Source organism: Solanum verrucosum, unplaced genomic scaffold (assembly GCF_900185275.1).
Source record: "Solanum verrucosum unplaced genomic scaffold, falcon-dt-bn FXZP01000277.1, whole genome shotgun sequence".
NCBI classification, from domain to species: domain Eukaryota; kingdom Viridiplantae; phylum Streptophyta; class Magnoliopsida; order Solanales; family Solanaceae; genus Solanum; species Solanum verrucosum.
The window spans coordinates 52,643-69,626 of record NW_026019945.1 but is presented as its reverse complement, the minus strand read 5'-3'; the positions used below and the strand labels follow the sequence as shown (position 1 = coordinate 69,626).

The 16,984-nt window shown below is 33.2% G+C and overlaps 1 protein-coding gene across 1 annotated transcript; it reads right to left on the bottom strand.

Annotated features, from left to right (window-relative positions):
* Positions 1-1,842: 1,842 nt before the first annotated feature.
* On the bottom strand, positions 1,843-11,723 carry LOC125839492 (uncharacterized). Its single transcript, XM_049518469.1, has 11 exons — positions 11,464-11,723; positions 11,247-11,308; positions 8,460-8,596; positions 6,442-6,500; positions 6,143-6,166; positions 4,789-4,871; positions 4,633-4,697; positions 4,410-4,459; positions 2,563-2,664; positions 2,277-2,336; positions 1,843-2,114 (listed from the first exon to the last, which is right to left on the bottom strand). Exons 1-11 carry the CDS (start codon positions 11,464-11,466, stop codon positions 1,980-1,982), a joined length of 780 nt encoding a protein of 259 aa, XP_049374426.1. The 5' UTR covers positions 11,467-11,723; the 3' UTR covers positions 1,843-1,979.
* Positions 11,724-16,984: the final 5,261 nt, after the last annotated feature.

The following is a 16,984-nucleotide window of genomic DNA, read 5'->3' as shown; positions in this document are numbered from 1 at the left end:
TATGACAATAACTTTGCAGAAATATAAACAACAGAGTTTAAAACATGTACTCAAAAACAACAATTAATATCATAAGCATAAATTAATGACTGTAAAAAAAATACCAAGATATGTAAAAATAGAATGAAATAGAAAGGAAAAAGTTACCTCTCCTATGTGGTTTGTGAGCTATTGCATAGAGCGGGGGTTTTACCTTGTGCGCACCCAAAGGGTAGCGGCTGCGGGTTTCTCTTGTCATAAAAAAAAGATAGAAAGGAAAAATTGAGTCCACTGCAGGGTCCCCTTAAGAAAATTATTCCCCTCTAATACCTGAGGTTTAAAGAATTAAATCCTCTCAAGATGGAACGATTTTATTCACCAACATATTGATACAAAACAATTGTGTCAGTAAGCCACTCAACAGGAGCAAAGTACACGAATATTTAATTGTGCAGAAGAAGAAGAAGAAGTTCAGAATTTTCGTTGTGTTAAAATGAGAGGAAATCCCTCTATTTATAGACAAAAAAGGATAGTGTGAACAAATGTTTATTGTGTCTTATCAGAACGGTCACAACTCTTTGGGAAAGTCACAACCCTTCGTAAAGGTCACAACCTTTCATAAATGTCACAACCTTTCATAAAAGTCGCAACTCTTCATAAAAGTTACAATTTTTCTTAAAAGTTTCAGAAAGATCGCAACCTTTCATAAAAGTTGCAATTCTTTTTCATAAAAGTCACAACTTTTCATAAAAATCACAACTTTTCATGAAAGGGGAAGGCTAGTTTTGGAAATAAGATAAATTAAAAAGGAGTCATGATTTATGGTAGCGCCACGTAGGCGGGCCTAGGGTTCTCTCTTATATATATATATGATTGAGTAAAATAATTGGTATTTTATCATCAGTGGAAGGTGGTATTTCTATCCTTGACGACCACAAACATGCATGCATAAGCGCATCAGCTGGTACTGGAGCTGAGTTACAACCTTCTTCATGGATAGATATATATATATATATGTATGTATGCGTGGGGGGGGGGGGGGGGGGGCCTTGCCAATTAATTTAGGTTTGGCTTTATAATTGGCATCACTAGGTTTGCTTGCATTTGTCTGTTTGGTGGTTCATGATGAGGAGTTTGGTATTGTTGAGGATTTAATTTAACATTTGCTAGCGCCTAGGCGCCTAGCAGAGCACATACACTCCCTGCTCTGATTTTGAGCTACATTTGCACATTATATTCTCAATCACACTTTGAAATAGCGTTCCCTGGTTAATTTTATCTAACAACCAACATACCAATATCTACACCTGAACAAGTTGAAGATGCAATTGATATCTGTAGTTGGGCAATAAAATTCATCTATTAAAGCAATTCCAACATAACAAACATTTAGTTGGAAATATAAAAAGCAGAGATACTTATCGTAATCTTGTAGTATCACATAATCATGAACATTATTTATTCTTTTGGACCCTTTTGTTTTTATTCTGCAGTAATCGAGTGTTGGACCTCATAGAGCACGTGGCATTGGTTGTAGCAACCAAATGAAATACAGGAATAACAGCCAGAAGATGTTGCAAAATTTAGTGCAAATAAGTCCTTTTATTTGACATGGCTATGGAGTTTTGGTTTTCATCGCAGAGTGCAATTTAGTTCAAGTACCTCATGATACAGGTTACTGTAGCAACTCTTTTTTTTTTGGATGAATCAACCACCAGAGAGACAAATAATAGAATATGGAAGTTAGCTTGAGATTCTTACATTGTTAGACAAGTGTCATGAAATAACATTGGCTTCTCCATTTTTTACTTCTCCGGGGGCTCGTCCCATGTACAAGTCTTTAATTTATCCAAGAAATCCAAATCAAGTCAACAATAACTTTGCATTTAGAGTAGTCATTTCCTCGCGTATTTTGTACATGAATTTGTTCATGAAAACTGAAAACAGTTCAAACAACAAACAATAACATTACACAGCACAGTAGCAACTGGGGAAAACCATCAGCATTTCTGGCTCCAATCACTCATTTGACCAATTTGGACAATACTATTTTCAGTCAAGTACTCAACAAATTCATCTATAAGATATGGCCAAGCTCCTTCAGCATCATAATTTGATAATGCAGGGTCCACATTCTGCATTGATAATTACAAATGTCAATTTAGGTAATATATACTGATGTAAAACTTTAACATGAAGACAGCCGCGAGAGATGGAAGATGGGGAGGTGGTAATAATGGATGTATGGTGGGTGAGTTCAAAAGCTAATACTCTAAAGTAGATGAAGAGTAACTTACCCTTGCAAATTCCAGGAGCTGAGACCAAGTATCCCGTGAAATAGCCTTGTTATGCCTTGCCTGAATTATGTGGGGAAGATCAAAGTAGGGAGTAGAGGTGAGTTATAGCATCCTCTTTAAGCAGACGATCACTTCTAAGAACAGATCAGATTAAGTTTGTGGTAATAAAGACCAAAGATAGATACAGAAGCAGAAACAAAGGGAAAGAGAGAAATCATTTGGAGACATGCATTTCAACAGAATCCAGTGAACAACAAAACTCAGCACTTCCTGTCCTTTCAACTACCTGCAAAAACTGACACCAATGCTCAACCAATGGCCACTCCTTTTCAGCAAACAGCAATTGCCACATCCCAATAGCCGTGTCCAAGGCCAAAGATTTCTGACCCTGAAATTTAAGAAGACGAGGTTCTTATCTAAACAAATGACACTGTACTCCTACTCCCTTTCAATTACAAAAGCAAACTGGAGAAACTTCAGAAATTCTCCTCCCAAAACACCACAATTTAATAATTTAGACATCAGGCTAAATACTGAGAGCTTCCTGGTCGAAGAAAGCAGTAGGTAGAACTAATATAAAGCAACGAAGAGCAGAACAGAAAAACAGGTGCTGCAAATTGGATTTGAGATTTTTCATTTTGCAGTTTTGATCATCCCAGCTATCTGTTACAGAGTTGTTTTAACTTTATACAGTTTCTTGAGAATTGGTAAACAAACTTTATACAGTTTCTTATGCGAAGGACTGCAAACATGAGCATTTTTTGTAAACATCTCTGACTGACCAATGTTTGTTTTCCATTTTCCCCTTTACCATCATTGAGATAAAGAGAAAAATTCACAGGCAACACTATTTCTCATATATATTAACCCTGCAGTTCTCATCTACCAGGATATACCTCATTGCATATCACATCACCCGGGATTGAAATATGTTTTTCCTTTTGAGAATGGTAAACATATGTTAAACTAGAGTAAACATCTTCACAATGCAAAACCAGAAGGGTGTTAAAATGACCACAGGTATGGGGCACATTTGCTTATCTTAGATACATATCCAGGTTCTCTATCCAAAAACATTGGAGAAACAATTTATGGATAATCCATCCAGGGCTCCAATTACTAACTTTAGATGACATAAAAAAACAACTATCGCACCCAAGGGTGTGGCCTAGTGGTCAATGAAGTGATTGGAAGTCATGAGGTCTCAAGTGGACAGAGTTAACTGGTACACCTATTGCTGGAGGGAGATGCCAGATATCCTGTGGAATTAGTCGAGGTACACAGAAGTTGACGTGGACACCATGGTCATTTAAAAAAATAACTATCAATATCTGTCTTCTGAATTCTGCTAATAATTTTAAGTTATTCATCCAAGAAGTCAAGGAAATGTTAGTGGAGTAATCAAACCTTTATACTTTTTCTTGGTTTATTAGCAAAACACAAGCTTTAACATTGACCAAAAAGTCATTATTCTCCCATGCTTTGTCTTGGGCTAGCATGCATTGACATGTCATCCACTGATAACATTTAAAACTTTCAAGGCAGTTTCCAAAGAAGTAGATCTCATATTGGGTCTTTTCTCACCAAAAAAGGAAAAAAGAAAATAAACAACTGTTAAAGCAATGTGTGGTTAATAACAATTTTCCTTTGGAATTCAAAACTATTGGAGAATAGTGACAGCCCTAGAAAAAGGTAGTTTGATTTGTTTAAGATTCTCTTATGCGTCTGAACCCGCATCAAGAGTTAAAAGCAATCATACCTAAAGATGCTTGGAACAAGCTAAGACACCAAGTAGCTTTTGAATACGGCTATTCAGACTAAGTGGTATACAGGCTTAATTATCTCCAGTACTGTGGTACAAAATTGAGAAACTTAGATTGGATCTTGGTTTTAACTGAAAAGAGAAAAGAGAAAAGAAAAGAAAACACTTCAAAATGGTCATTAAACAAGTGACTTGTTGCTGTTTCATAGATACCATTGTCAATATTACTGGTATTTAACAAAATGAAATGAATGCACAAAAGAGGGATTTAAAAAAAGGAAAGGAAGCCTAAATATTCTTAACTCAAACGAGCAAAAACTCAAACGGCCTTTGAATTAGCAACGGGAAGGTGAGGGATCAGCAAGACAAACCTTCTCCTTTGCCCAGCTGAAAGCAAAGTTGTAAATCTCACGGAATTTATCTGAACAAAGTAAAATAAAAAAATTAAAAGTCAGAAACCTCTCATCTGATTAAACAAAATAAGATCAAACGTTCAAAGAGCTTGTATCTAGATTTAGAGTTGATATAAGAAACTATCAAAACAAGGCAAAAACTTCTTTGACAACATAAAGAAAATTCCATGTCATCACATACGTTCATCTTTCATCTCTGATCGCATAAATGGCAATTTCTCTCTGAGCTTTTCCAATGAATCTATTCTGCCATTCAGGAGACAGCTTCATTAGATCAAACATGACAGCGTAAAAGAGATAATACTATAGAAGTCAACAAGTCTTAACCTAGGCTTACCCGAGAGATTGTAATCCACCAATGAACTCCTGCTTGGAGAATTCACACATGGTTGCAGCTTTCATGTGCCATGAAAGAACCAACTGTAGTTGAATTCAATCTTTAATGTCAATCAAATATCAGGCAACTCCTAAATGTCTTTTCCCTTTTCCCTTAATCTTTCTCTGCTTTTATTACTCCCTCTGTCCCAATTTATGTGACTTACTTTCTTTTTTAGTCTGTTCCAAAAAGAATGACACATTTCTATATTAAGTAACAATTTAACTATAAAATGTTTATTTTACCCTTAATAAAATGATTTACATGCCACACAAATTTCTATCATTCATTATGGACCACAAGTTTAAAAGTTTTCCTTTCTTTCTTAAACTCCGTGCCGAGTCAAACTACCTCACATAAAATGGGACGGAGGGAGTACTTGTTTGGAATAAGCAGGAAAATTATTCTACGATGATTCTTGTTATTATTATTATTTTACTTTTTTTAGTTTTTTTTCTTTTTTTTTTTTTAATTATTACAATTATTATTGTTGTTGTTATTATTTTCAGACTTTTAAGATGCTTGCATAAATTATAACAATACGGAAATTCAAAGCATGTTTGTTAAGTGAAAAATCGCCATTTTAATTTATTTATTTTTACAGCTGTGATGTCCGGGACAGCCTGCACGTACCCCAGCTAATTTCACGAGATACATGTCACCTCCCACCAACATGTACTAGAGTTTGTACTAGGTCTGTGCACCAAAGCTAGGACAAATGGGAAATAATCACCTAGTGTTTTTGTCTCTACTGGGATTTGAACCTGAGACGTCATGGTTCTCAACCCACTACATTGACCACTAAGTCATACCCTTGCGTGAGATCATCATCTTGATTCAAAAAACATAATTGGCTGTTTGGCTTCAATGTTATGCCATTCTTTTGGTTGTGAATTCGTCCGAAAACAGGAACAAGTACCGGGTTTGATTAAGTCAAGGTTAATTGCATCACCAAGAAATTTAAAAGCCATATGTAACCACTCTATGAGTTTGGCCATAGATTTTGGAAATTTATTTTCAGCAATTTGTTTGACCATGAAATGTGATCAGATTTTCAAATCTGGTCTTCAAATATTTATTCCAAGCAAAATACATGTCCAAACACTACTTCAAAAACTCAAAATTTCAAGTTTCAACTTCAAATTCTATGGTCAAATGGGATTGGTAGTTTCTTCAATGCAGTTACTTATTCACACAAATTCTACTGATAAACATCTTCTTTGAGCCAAATTCTCCCTACAAAATGAAACCTTAAAGGGGAATAGAGAGATAGAAATAGAAAAGCAGACAAGAGGGTAAAGTTAATAGTGCATACCATAACTATATCTTGAGGATCAACCTGACAATAAATCAAAAGAGTAAAAATTTACTCAAACATAATAAGAAATTTAGTTAACAGAAAATGGGTAGGAGAAGCTAAAAGTGCAGTATAACTACACATCATTAATACAACTTAAAATTTAGAGCAAGTTTGAATGGAAAATTTATACAACCAACTTGAAACCACAAACATTATAAAAGGGGCCTTTTTTTTTAATTTAAAGCTCCACCATGATGGTGGTGCGTGAGGCTTCGGCCCTTGACTCATTAGATTAACCAACTAGACTAACCCACCTGCATGTCATTGCAGAGGAGGCTAATCCCATCAGCCAAAATCATGTCAGCATACGGGTCTGCCAAAGAAAAGAATGTCCATCAAGAAAATGATGATTGGTAAGCAATGCAAGGCGAAACACAAACCAGATGTTCCGTGATAGTCATAAAAGATGCATGTGGATGCAAATAGTCTACTTTAAATTTCCAGTAACACTCTAAGCTGTTTTTGTTTACAACCATACAACTTTATATATAGCAAATAGTGTCCATTTTCCAAATATGTTTTTAAGATTGTTTAGTGAGGGTCAGAATCTACCTATTTGATTGATAGTCACAAGGCTAAAAATGCTTTCCATAATTTCTACACCTGGGAACATATACAAAATCCACATAGAAGGCAACACATTCCCAACAAAAAGAACACCAATCCCTCTCTGCTGCTCAACTTTCCACTAACCCACACCCCTCCGCTTCTTCTCAGTGCAAACCCTCCTCTTTTTTCTTTTTTTTAATCAGGTAGACAGTTATATTAATCAAAAGCCAAAAGTAGTCGTATACTTCCAGTATACCAAAAATAAAGAACCTACAAAACAATATGGTTCTCTACAAAAGACACCTAATTATTCTCTATACATCCCAGAACCATATGGGTGCAGCAAAAATAAACGAGGGATCTGAGGCTGCTACTCCACTGCCCAAAGCTCATTTCTACTCCTTCGAAAGCCCCATCTCCCTCTCTCCAGATGATCCACATCAACTGCAAGCCCTTCTCTTATTCCTGACGCGAGCATCAACTCATTGTCCCCTTCTTCAGCCCCAAGCACCCCCAAAAACCAACACCCACTTCCTCTTTCCTCTTCCATTGCAAGCACATCCTGACAGCTTCTTCAATATCCCCTTCCCAATTGTTTCCAACAAGGAGAACCCGTCCACCTTTACTGATGACATCCTCTTCCTTTTTCGCCTTCTTTAACCACAAAGAACCTATTGTGCTCCTCCCATTGGCAGCCACAAAAGGAAACTTATGCGTGATACGCAGATCCATGTACTTCAGGAGTATGGTGGGCTTCAACAATGGCTTGTAAAGTGATCCAAACAAACGCGGTCGATTCATTTAATCTCAACTTTTGAGGAGTTGGATTAATATCAGCATTGTCGTATATTGGATGTTGATATTAGTTACTTTCTTAGAGGGAAACTCATGATATTAATTATCTTAATTGCAATATAATTAGATAATATAGATGAATGATAGAATATCATATTCAAACATAAATTGAAGGAACTATAACACTCATAACTATCTTAGACAGTCATGAGTTGAGCTCTAACTATTGGGATTGAAGTTTGATACGTGGTGGGTTGAATTTGGGCTGCTACATGGATTGAGTTTGGGCTAGCTTTTGTCATGGGTTAAGATGAGTTGTGCCCAAATATAACCCATTTGTAACGTAGCACATGGCCAACCCATTAAAACTTGGGTGGGGCATGAGTTTGGGCTGAATTTGACGCCCCTAGAGACTAGCAAGCATGGCTGTGTTACATGACTAGCAAGCATGGCCGTGTTACATGTCACGTTATGCTACTTAGTCTGGCTTCTAAAGCAGATGCAGAACCCTGATATCAAGATAATAATAATAATAATAATAAGACATCCAAGGACTTCTCTCCGTAGGATATTCTTTTTTTTGAATTAGCTAAACAGGGTCATCATTCATTATTTTCAAGAACTTACACATTTTCCTTTACTTAATATTTTGCAACTCAAACACATTTTCCTTTACTTAATATTTTGTAACTCAAACACATTTTTAATAATATTTATGGGACTTCCAGTATTTTCACTCATTGACATGACCGGGTACACATGCAAAAACTAATATTGAATAAAAGAAGAAAGTTAAATCAGAATAGCTCAAATCTTTTGGTTCTTGATATAGCATATCACGACTACGTAATATCAAAAGAGCAAATTATAAATTGCAAAACCAAAAAAGTGGTATCTAGTTAAGGAATAGGTATGATACTAAACTTGCCTTTGTATCTATTGTAAAGCTCCTCCAACCGCCTTGTATCAGCAGATGACTTGACTTGTGACTGGCTGTAAAATACATCAAATGCTCCTTCAAGATTCCAATCACTGACCTTCAGAGCCTGAAGAGCAACTTTCTCACTGTGTACAAATATGATGATGGAGAGTTATCACTGGGTACTACACAAACATCGCAACCTAATCCACAGAACTTTTGGAAATTAAAAACTTTAAACTGCTCAAGCATAAACGACTTTGATGTTCCCCATGGAATCCAGTGACAAGAGAGGGGACATATGGTGAATAAACACTTCCAGAATTTAGATATTTAGAGTTAACAGAATTAGGAAAATGACACTCCTCCAACACAAATCAAACTCTTAAACTTCAAAATTAATTAAAAACTATGTACGGTTTTCAATATGAGCTGAAAAGTTCAAGTGTGGCGTTGCACAAATTTATGAACTAAGTTGAAGGATGAAATTCATAACTTATAAAATCCAGGGCAAAAAAGAATAACATCAAGGAACTTTATCTTGTCTTATGTTGACTAATTAAATGATGCTAAAACCTTTCTTGGCGTTCCAAATTTATATCTAGGATTTGTAAAAACACTAAATGATTTCCTCCGGGCAGTCCAAGTATTGGCGGACAAATTTACCTGATACCTTGCACCTAAGCGGTTGATAAAACAGGTTGAAAACCATGAGGTCTCAGGTTCAAATCCAATACAGAAGCATTAGGTGATTTTTTCTTATTTTTCCAAGCTTTGATAGACAGAGTTATTTGGCACCTTTTGCTGGTGGGAGGGGGGAGGTATATTCCATGGAATTAGTTGAGGTGCGCGCAAGGTGGCTCGCACACCCGATTATTTAAAAGTTACATGATACCTTTACTGGTAGAAAGTAGTTGTACCCCATGGAATTAGTTGAAGTGCAGGAGTTGGGCCGACAACACGGTGTATCATTATAGAGCTAGTAAACATCATTGATTCCTTAAAGTTAATCCTTTTGCAATTTGTTACTTAAGGGTCATTTGGTAGCTGACTTTAGTAATGCATGTATTAGTTATACATGAATTAATTATGAGGAAATTTATGTACTCCCTACTCCGTAATATTTTATGCAGGAATTAGTTATGCAAAGTTCAGTTTTCCATGTATAGTTATTTCATCTTCTATTCTACATAAAATTATACATACATTTCCCCATAACTTCCATATGTATTAGTTATGCATGTTTCTAAATTGCAAACCAAATACCGGATTAATTTTAAACATAGTCCTAACCAACTACCAAACATGGTACTACTTATGTAGGATCTTATACATGTATAATATTTCTCCTAACCAACTACCAAACAACCGCAAAGTTAATATCCATAAGTTGTTAGGGTTGAATTCTCATTCCTCACTCCTCCCAAATGATTGATTGTATTGAGAATGGTTAATTAGTGATGAACTTGCACTCTTATTTTACTTAAATTCAGTTCTTAGATACATTGATGTTCAAACAAAGATTTAGTGTGCTCTTGCATTTTAATCAGCTCTTTTCACCGTCGGAAAGGACCGATTTCTGGGTGTTACTGTTTCACACCGCCAGCAATTACTAGATGCTGGTTTCATATATAACTTACCTAACTTACTTTTGTGTCTAGACTATTAGCTGAGTCATATTTGCCTACAAGTTCATGTCTTCAACATTAAAAAAAACAAGAGACATTTCCAGCTATGGGCACTAAGAGAACAAAGGAAATTTTCATCTAAATGATTCATTATGTTCATTTGAAATGATGTCATCGCTAAAATACTTGGGTGCCAAAAGTTTGCAAGATTTTATACAGGTTCATGATCTTTAGAGTTAAATGAGTTGCCCTCGCATTTGGAAAGTTTCAGAAATGAAACAAACAAGATTTGTTTCAGCGATATTATATCTAATACAACCAATGGTCCATAGTATAAGTAACCACAATGAAGGAGCCTAAAAAATAGCTTACTAACCAGGAGTTGCAACCAACTATGATACTTCAACTATGATGACAACGTTATCATATCCACAGTGTCTGTTTTCTAGAGATTCCATTAGATCTCTTGTTCCTTGAGCACAACACCAGACACATATCTTGTTTAAGATAAGCCAACAATAGTTGACCTGCCTCCATAACTTTACCATTCTCAAAAAAAAAGATACTCAAGTCATGATTTCTCATAGGGAATGTTGCCATTAGAACTTAATTTTGAGCATAAATCTTGGGCCGTGTTATTTAGCAGAGCAGGAAGTTGATGGTAGGAATCTCATGTACGGAACAATGAATTTTTTAAAATTTCCACGATAGAGTTTGAACATCAGAATCTATCAGCATAGAATATGGAATATGATCTACAAAAGTTGGTTGTGCGAAGTTTGTTGTATGATTTTGGTATCTTTTGTTTGCTCCGCAAGGTAAACAGAAACAAACATGATAATCTTCAATTGCACAAAAATTGTGGCAAGAACTAGTAAGAATTGTGCCTCAAACAAACTACAAGCACTATAAGCAAATGTGCTAAAAGACACTGCAAGCCAGCTTCCAACAGAGTCTATAGAGTTGTAAACCTACAATCACGTGTTTTTGCTTATCACCTTTTCTTCCTTAACAGGTTTATATGATTGATAAATGAATTTCCTTGATTAGACAAAAGAAACCATGAAGTATGAAGTTGAGCTTATGTAGGCAACGGAGTCAGAAGTCAGCTGTGAAATTAGAGCAGAGAAGTTAGCGAAACAAGATACTTAGCATTTTCAAAAGATACCTTGCCCCAGTTATGGTCATAAACTGCTGAACTTTGTCCCGGCGCCCTATTCCTAGCTTATTCTGCTAAGCAAATGAGAAAATAAGGAGACTCGCAATTGGACTCAGTTAAATCAAATGAAAAGACATGATAAAGCAGCACTGCTTTCGATTACTTGGAGGAGAACTCCAATAATTATCAAAACTGAACAGAAGTCGAACAAACAGCTAGCACTGACCATCTTTTCTGGGGCGGATGGAAGAAAGCCAACGATCGATAACTTGCTCCCGCAAACTGGGAGAGCTTCTGTTGCTAGGGTTTCGTCGGTGTTCCAATCTCCCCCTCTATGCTCGACGCCCGCTACTTACGTTTTTATTTTTCCTTTTATTATTAAGTAAAAGCCAGAAAAAAAGGAGGATCAGGTCCACGAGTCTAAGGTGTGAGGAAGCCGGATTTGGACACCAATCTAATGTTGCGAGGATCTAGCTTTGATTAGTCAAACAAAAGTCTTAACCATATCAAATGTTTATTCAATCAAAAATTTCTTATCAAAAATAATTTAATTATCAGCTATTACCTAAAATGGTCATCCGACCAAATTTTATTGTAGGTAGGAATGTACACAAGGCAGGCATGTTGGTTCGATTTTTCGGGAAAGGGTCGTATTTGTCCTTATACTCTTTGAAAATGGTCATAGTTATCTTTATTTTATTTTTATTTTTTGATATATTTGTCCTTATCATTCAACTTTGAACACATATTTAACATCAGTTAAGTATCATGTCACCACTTGTATTGTCCTATGTGGCACTTGCATGGCTCCACATGTATATATTTTTATTATAATAAAAAATTTACTTTTTATTTTGTATTCTATTCGACCCATTTAGTAAAATTCGACTCAACCAATGTGAAGACCCATTAACCCTAACTTCAATATACATCTTCTTGCATCACTTTGTCCATCAATACGTCATCACTTTGCCCATCAAAACATCAGAGACAACTTAGATCGAAGGCTTCTTAGAGTAACAGAATTTCAAAACTTCTTAGAATTTTGGATTTAGGGTGTATAAATGTGGGTAGTGATTTTCCAACTGAACTTGAAAAGATGATCCTGTTGAAGTACTTGTATAGAAGTTTAGGAGAAAATGACTTTAATCCCATCTTCAATTGGCAGCATCCGTCAATCGAAAACTTTTGTTACAATGTGATTAAGAGGAGAAGTTGCAATACCTGATAGTTGTTGGAGTCTGATAAATTTGAGGCATTTGCATATAAACGATCATTCTTCTTTAGGTGCCTCTATAGAAATTTCGCTGAATCTGATAAACGACCTGCAAAATAAAAAAAAAATCTCAGGTTTTGGGTACTTGCAAAATTTTCTTCTGAAAAAATAAGCAGTCTTTGAAGTAAGGTTTCACACAATTCACCACAATGACATTTCTTCATCGAATTTCAACCACTATTAATACAATATCTAGAGTACAAAACTGGATTGTGCAATCTTAATAATCTAGAGTAGGGGCGGAGCTAGATTTTTGTCTAATGGGTGTCAAAATATAAGAAATAAAATCGTGTAGAAGCCAAGGAGTGTCAATATGTAATATATATACATAAAAAAAATAATTCTAACTACATAATGTAATTTTCCGACGAAGGGATGTCAATCGACACCTTTTAACTACACGTGGCTCCGCCAACGATCTAGAGTACAAAACTGAACAAAAATGTGAAGACCTCAATCGCATTGCTCAATGTTTTTCAAGTATAAATTGATCTTTTTTAATATTGGAGGCTAACATTTTGTTATCTGAGTTGTATCTATATCATCGATGTTTTGATGGATAAAGTGATGTAAGAGAATGTGTATTGGAGTTAAGGTTAATGGGTCTTCACATCATTTGGGTCGGATTTTAGTAAATGAGTCTGATAGAATACTAAATAGAAAGTAAAATATTTTAATTATAATAAAAATATATTCATGTAGGTGTCAATATAAGATAATTAAAGTGGTGATATGATATTTAATTGTTCAAGGGAAAATATGTGCCCAAAGTTTGATAGTAAGGACAAATATATCAAAAAAGTATAAGGAAGGATAAATATGACCCTTTTATAAGAGTACAAGGACAAATATAATCCTTTTCCGTTGATTTTTTATTAAAAAAAAATATTGGATCAATTATGTCATTTATTAATTGAGATAAGTGTCAAAAACACACCTAAGCTATTTTTTATTTGAGTTCATACCTAAACTATCACTTATTAGTTTGAGAAACACACCTAAGTGGCGTGTAATACACATTTTTTTCAGAAAAAACCTTGATACATGATATTCCACATCGATAAAATATTCACTTTGACAAAAATTAAATAATAAACTATTAATATTAATTAAAAATTAAAAATTAAAGTATATATTACTATCCCCAAATGATTTTATTTTTAAAAAAAAATTAACTTATTTTTCTTATCCCACTCAACCTCCCCCCCTTGACAATCCCCCATCCTTTTATTTTTATGATTTCTTTTATAATTTTTTTTAAAAAAAATCATACTTCACCCTCTCCCCCTCCCTCAAACCACCCACTCATTCCCCAAGATAAATTGATATTACTTTATTTTAAAAAAAAAAAAATTCTACCCCACCCCATTTAACCCTCCGCTCTTATTTTTTTATAACATTTTTCTCTTTTTATGTTAGATATGTACATATATTTTAATTTTTTTTCTAATTGTGTACCGAATATAACATAAATAATATTTTTTTTAAAGTCTGCGGCGGCAAGTAAGAAATACTTTCCTAAAAAGATATGTATATATCTAACACAAAACGAAAAAAAAAATGGAAGCGGAGGGTTAGGTGAAGTGGGGTAGAATTATTATTTTTTTAAATAAAATAATATCTAAATTATTATTTGACGGGGAGGGGGGGGGGGGGGGGAGTTGAAGTAAAACAAATTAAATACTTTTATAAAAGAATTTTAAACAAAAAAAACTAAAAAATGGGGGGGGGGGGGGGGGCGGGGAGTAAGTGATGGAGCGAGATAAGAAAAATATTTTACATTTTATTTTATAGAAAAAATATTATTTTTCTGGGATAATAATTCTTTACTTTAATTTTAACTAATACTAATAATTTATTTAATTTTTGTTGAGGTGGAATGTTTGTCCATGTGGAGTGTGATGTGACATTTTTTAAGAAAATAAAAGAGAGTGTGTAGTACACACACCATGGATAGAATGTAATAAAAGAGAGGGATGTGTTTTTCAAATTAATAAGTGATAATTTAAGCATGAAACTTTCACTCTCAATAATTTAGTTATGAAATTAAAAAAAAGATAGTTTAGATGTGTATTTTTGATACTTATGTCTTTATTAATTTTATACACACGATTACACATATTTCGATAGACATTTGTTAAAACAAATATAAAAAAAATGTAAATAAGTCAAATCTGAATAAATTTACACGAAATTGTTGTTCACTAATTCTTTTTGCTTTTTGTTTCTTTTCGTGTGAGAACAAAATTAATAAGATTTGGTTTTATTTTGATTATGTATTAAGTACTATGGTACATTTTCTTAAAAGAGTATTCAGTTTGTCTTTATAATTTTAGATCCTAATACCATCTCCAATCGCACTCTATTTTACTCTCCATTCTTTATATTTGGAGAGTAAAATAGAGATATGGGTCTCCAACCACTCTCTAAAAAACTCTCTATTCTTTATTTATAGAGAGATGAACAGTAGTTCTCCAATTTTCTCTATTTAACTTTTTCATTATTTTAATATTATTTCTACTATTTGTAACTAACATATTATTTTTCATATAAGGCTATTAATTAAATTTCTAATATTCGTAATTCTTTTTAAGTATAATACAATATTTAAAAAATATATTATTTAGTATATACTACTTTCATCCTAAATTAACAATGTTTTAAATATATTTTTTCAATTTTCATCACTTTAAGAGATAATTTGATATTATTATTGATTTTCACTATGAAGAATGCACAAAATTTAAATGATAAAATGAAAATTTTAATTTTAAAATACAATACATGACATAATAATTTAAATACAAGATAACAATATAATACATAGCATAAAGATTTTTAAAATCACAACAATAATTTAATAATCTAATAGGTCGTTTTCAGATTTAACAATATTCGAAAAAAAGATAGTGTATGATCTAGAGAATTGTTGTGTTTGTGATTGCGGTTGTGCTTGTTGATTTCTTTTTTCAATTTTCCGTAGCTATTCTTTAAAATTTAGAATAAAATATAATTTTATACTAAATAAAGAATTTTTTTTAAATAATAATTTTATATTACATGAAAATTATATAGAATGATTGTTTTGAAAAAAGAAAGAACGAGTTTATATTATGAAATAAGAAAATGAAATAGCAATAGAAATAATAATATAATATTGAGGAGAGAAAAAAATATTATTTTTTAGAGAGAAATAGAGAATTGAATTGGAGTTGTTGTCTGAAAAAATAGAGAATTATATATTTGGATTTGGGATCTCAATTTATATTTTGATTTAAAATTAGTACTTGTTTATCTATGTAAAGTTTTAATTTTAATTTTAAATCTTAAATTCTTTAAAAAGTAGAATACAAATTTTAATTTTAAATCTTAGATTCTTTAAAAAGTAGACTTTTGTATTGTAATTTTAATAATCTTAAAAAATATGAAATCTGACCCGTAAATTTATATGTTGTTAAAAATGATCCATTATTTTAGATTTTATGTACAAACATTGCATTTGTCAACGAGAATAGATTGTTCTTACAATGCAAATGATTATATTAGGAATAACTAGTTACTATTGTTTTTTTTTTTGAAGTGATGCATATTTTTTAAATTATGTGTATTTAAAAGCTTGTAATAATATATATATTTATAAATAAACAGTTACTTATAATTGAAACATGAAAATACCAATTAATTAATGTGAAGTCTTTAAGATATTTTGATACTTATATATAAAATACTATGATTCGTTTATCGGTAAGGCAGTGTAAAGTTAAAAATATTTTGATAGGAGTTGTTGTATTTATAAATTGGAAAAGGGTCATATTTGCCCTCGTACTCTTAAAAAAGGGTTATATTTACCCTTCGTCATACTTTTTTGATATATTTGCTCTTACCATCTAACTTTGGGTACATATTTGCCCTTATACAATTAACTTATCATGTCACCATTTTTATTAATCCACGTGGCGCCTACATGGCTCCATGTGTATATACTTTTATTATAATTAAATTAAAAAATATCTTTTTATTTAGTATTATATCCGACCCATTTAGTGAAATCCGACCCAACTAATGTGAAAATCCATCAGCCCTAATTTCATTACCCATTAATCCTAATTTTATACCCATCATCTTGGGTCATATTAGATGAACGGTTCATATAGTAAGAAAAGGCATTCATGTCTTGATTGAGAGAGAAAGATCCAACAATAGGTAAGATTTCTATCCTTAAATCATCTCTTTATCTTTTTTATATAGTATTAGCTACTGCTAATTAAAAATCCACAAAAGAACAAACAAAAATCAAAATCCAAATCGAAGAACATTTCTTTTCCAAAATTTCATTAGAAAAATGTCAGAGGTAAGGGAGGCAAAGGATTGGGCAAAGGAGGAGCCAAGAGGCACATGAAAGTGTTGAGAGTCAATATACAGGGAATTACAAAGCCAGCTATTCGAAGACTCGCTTGTAGAGGTGGTGTGA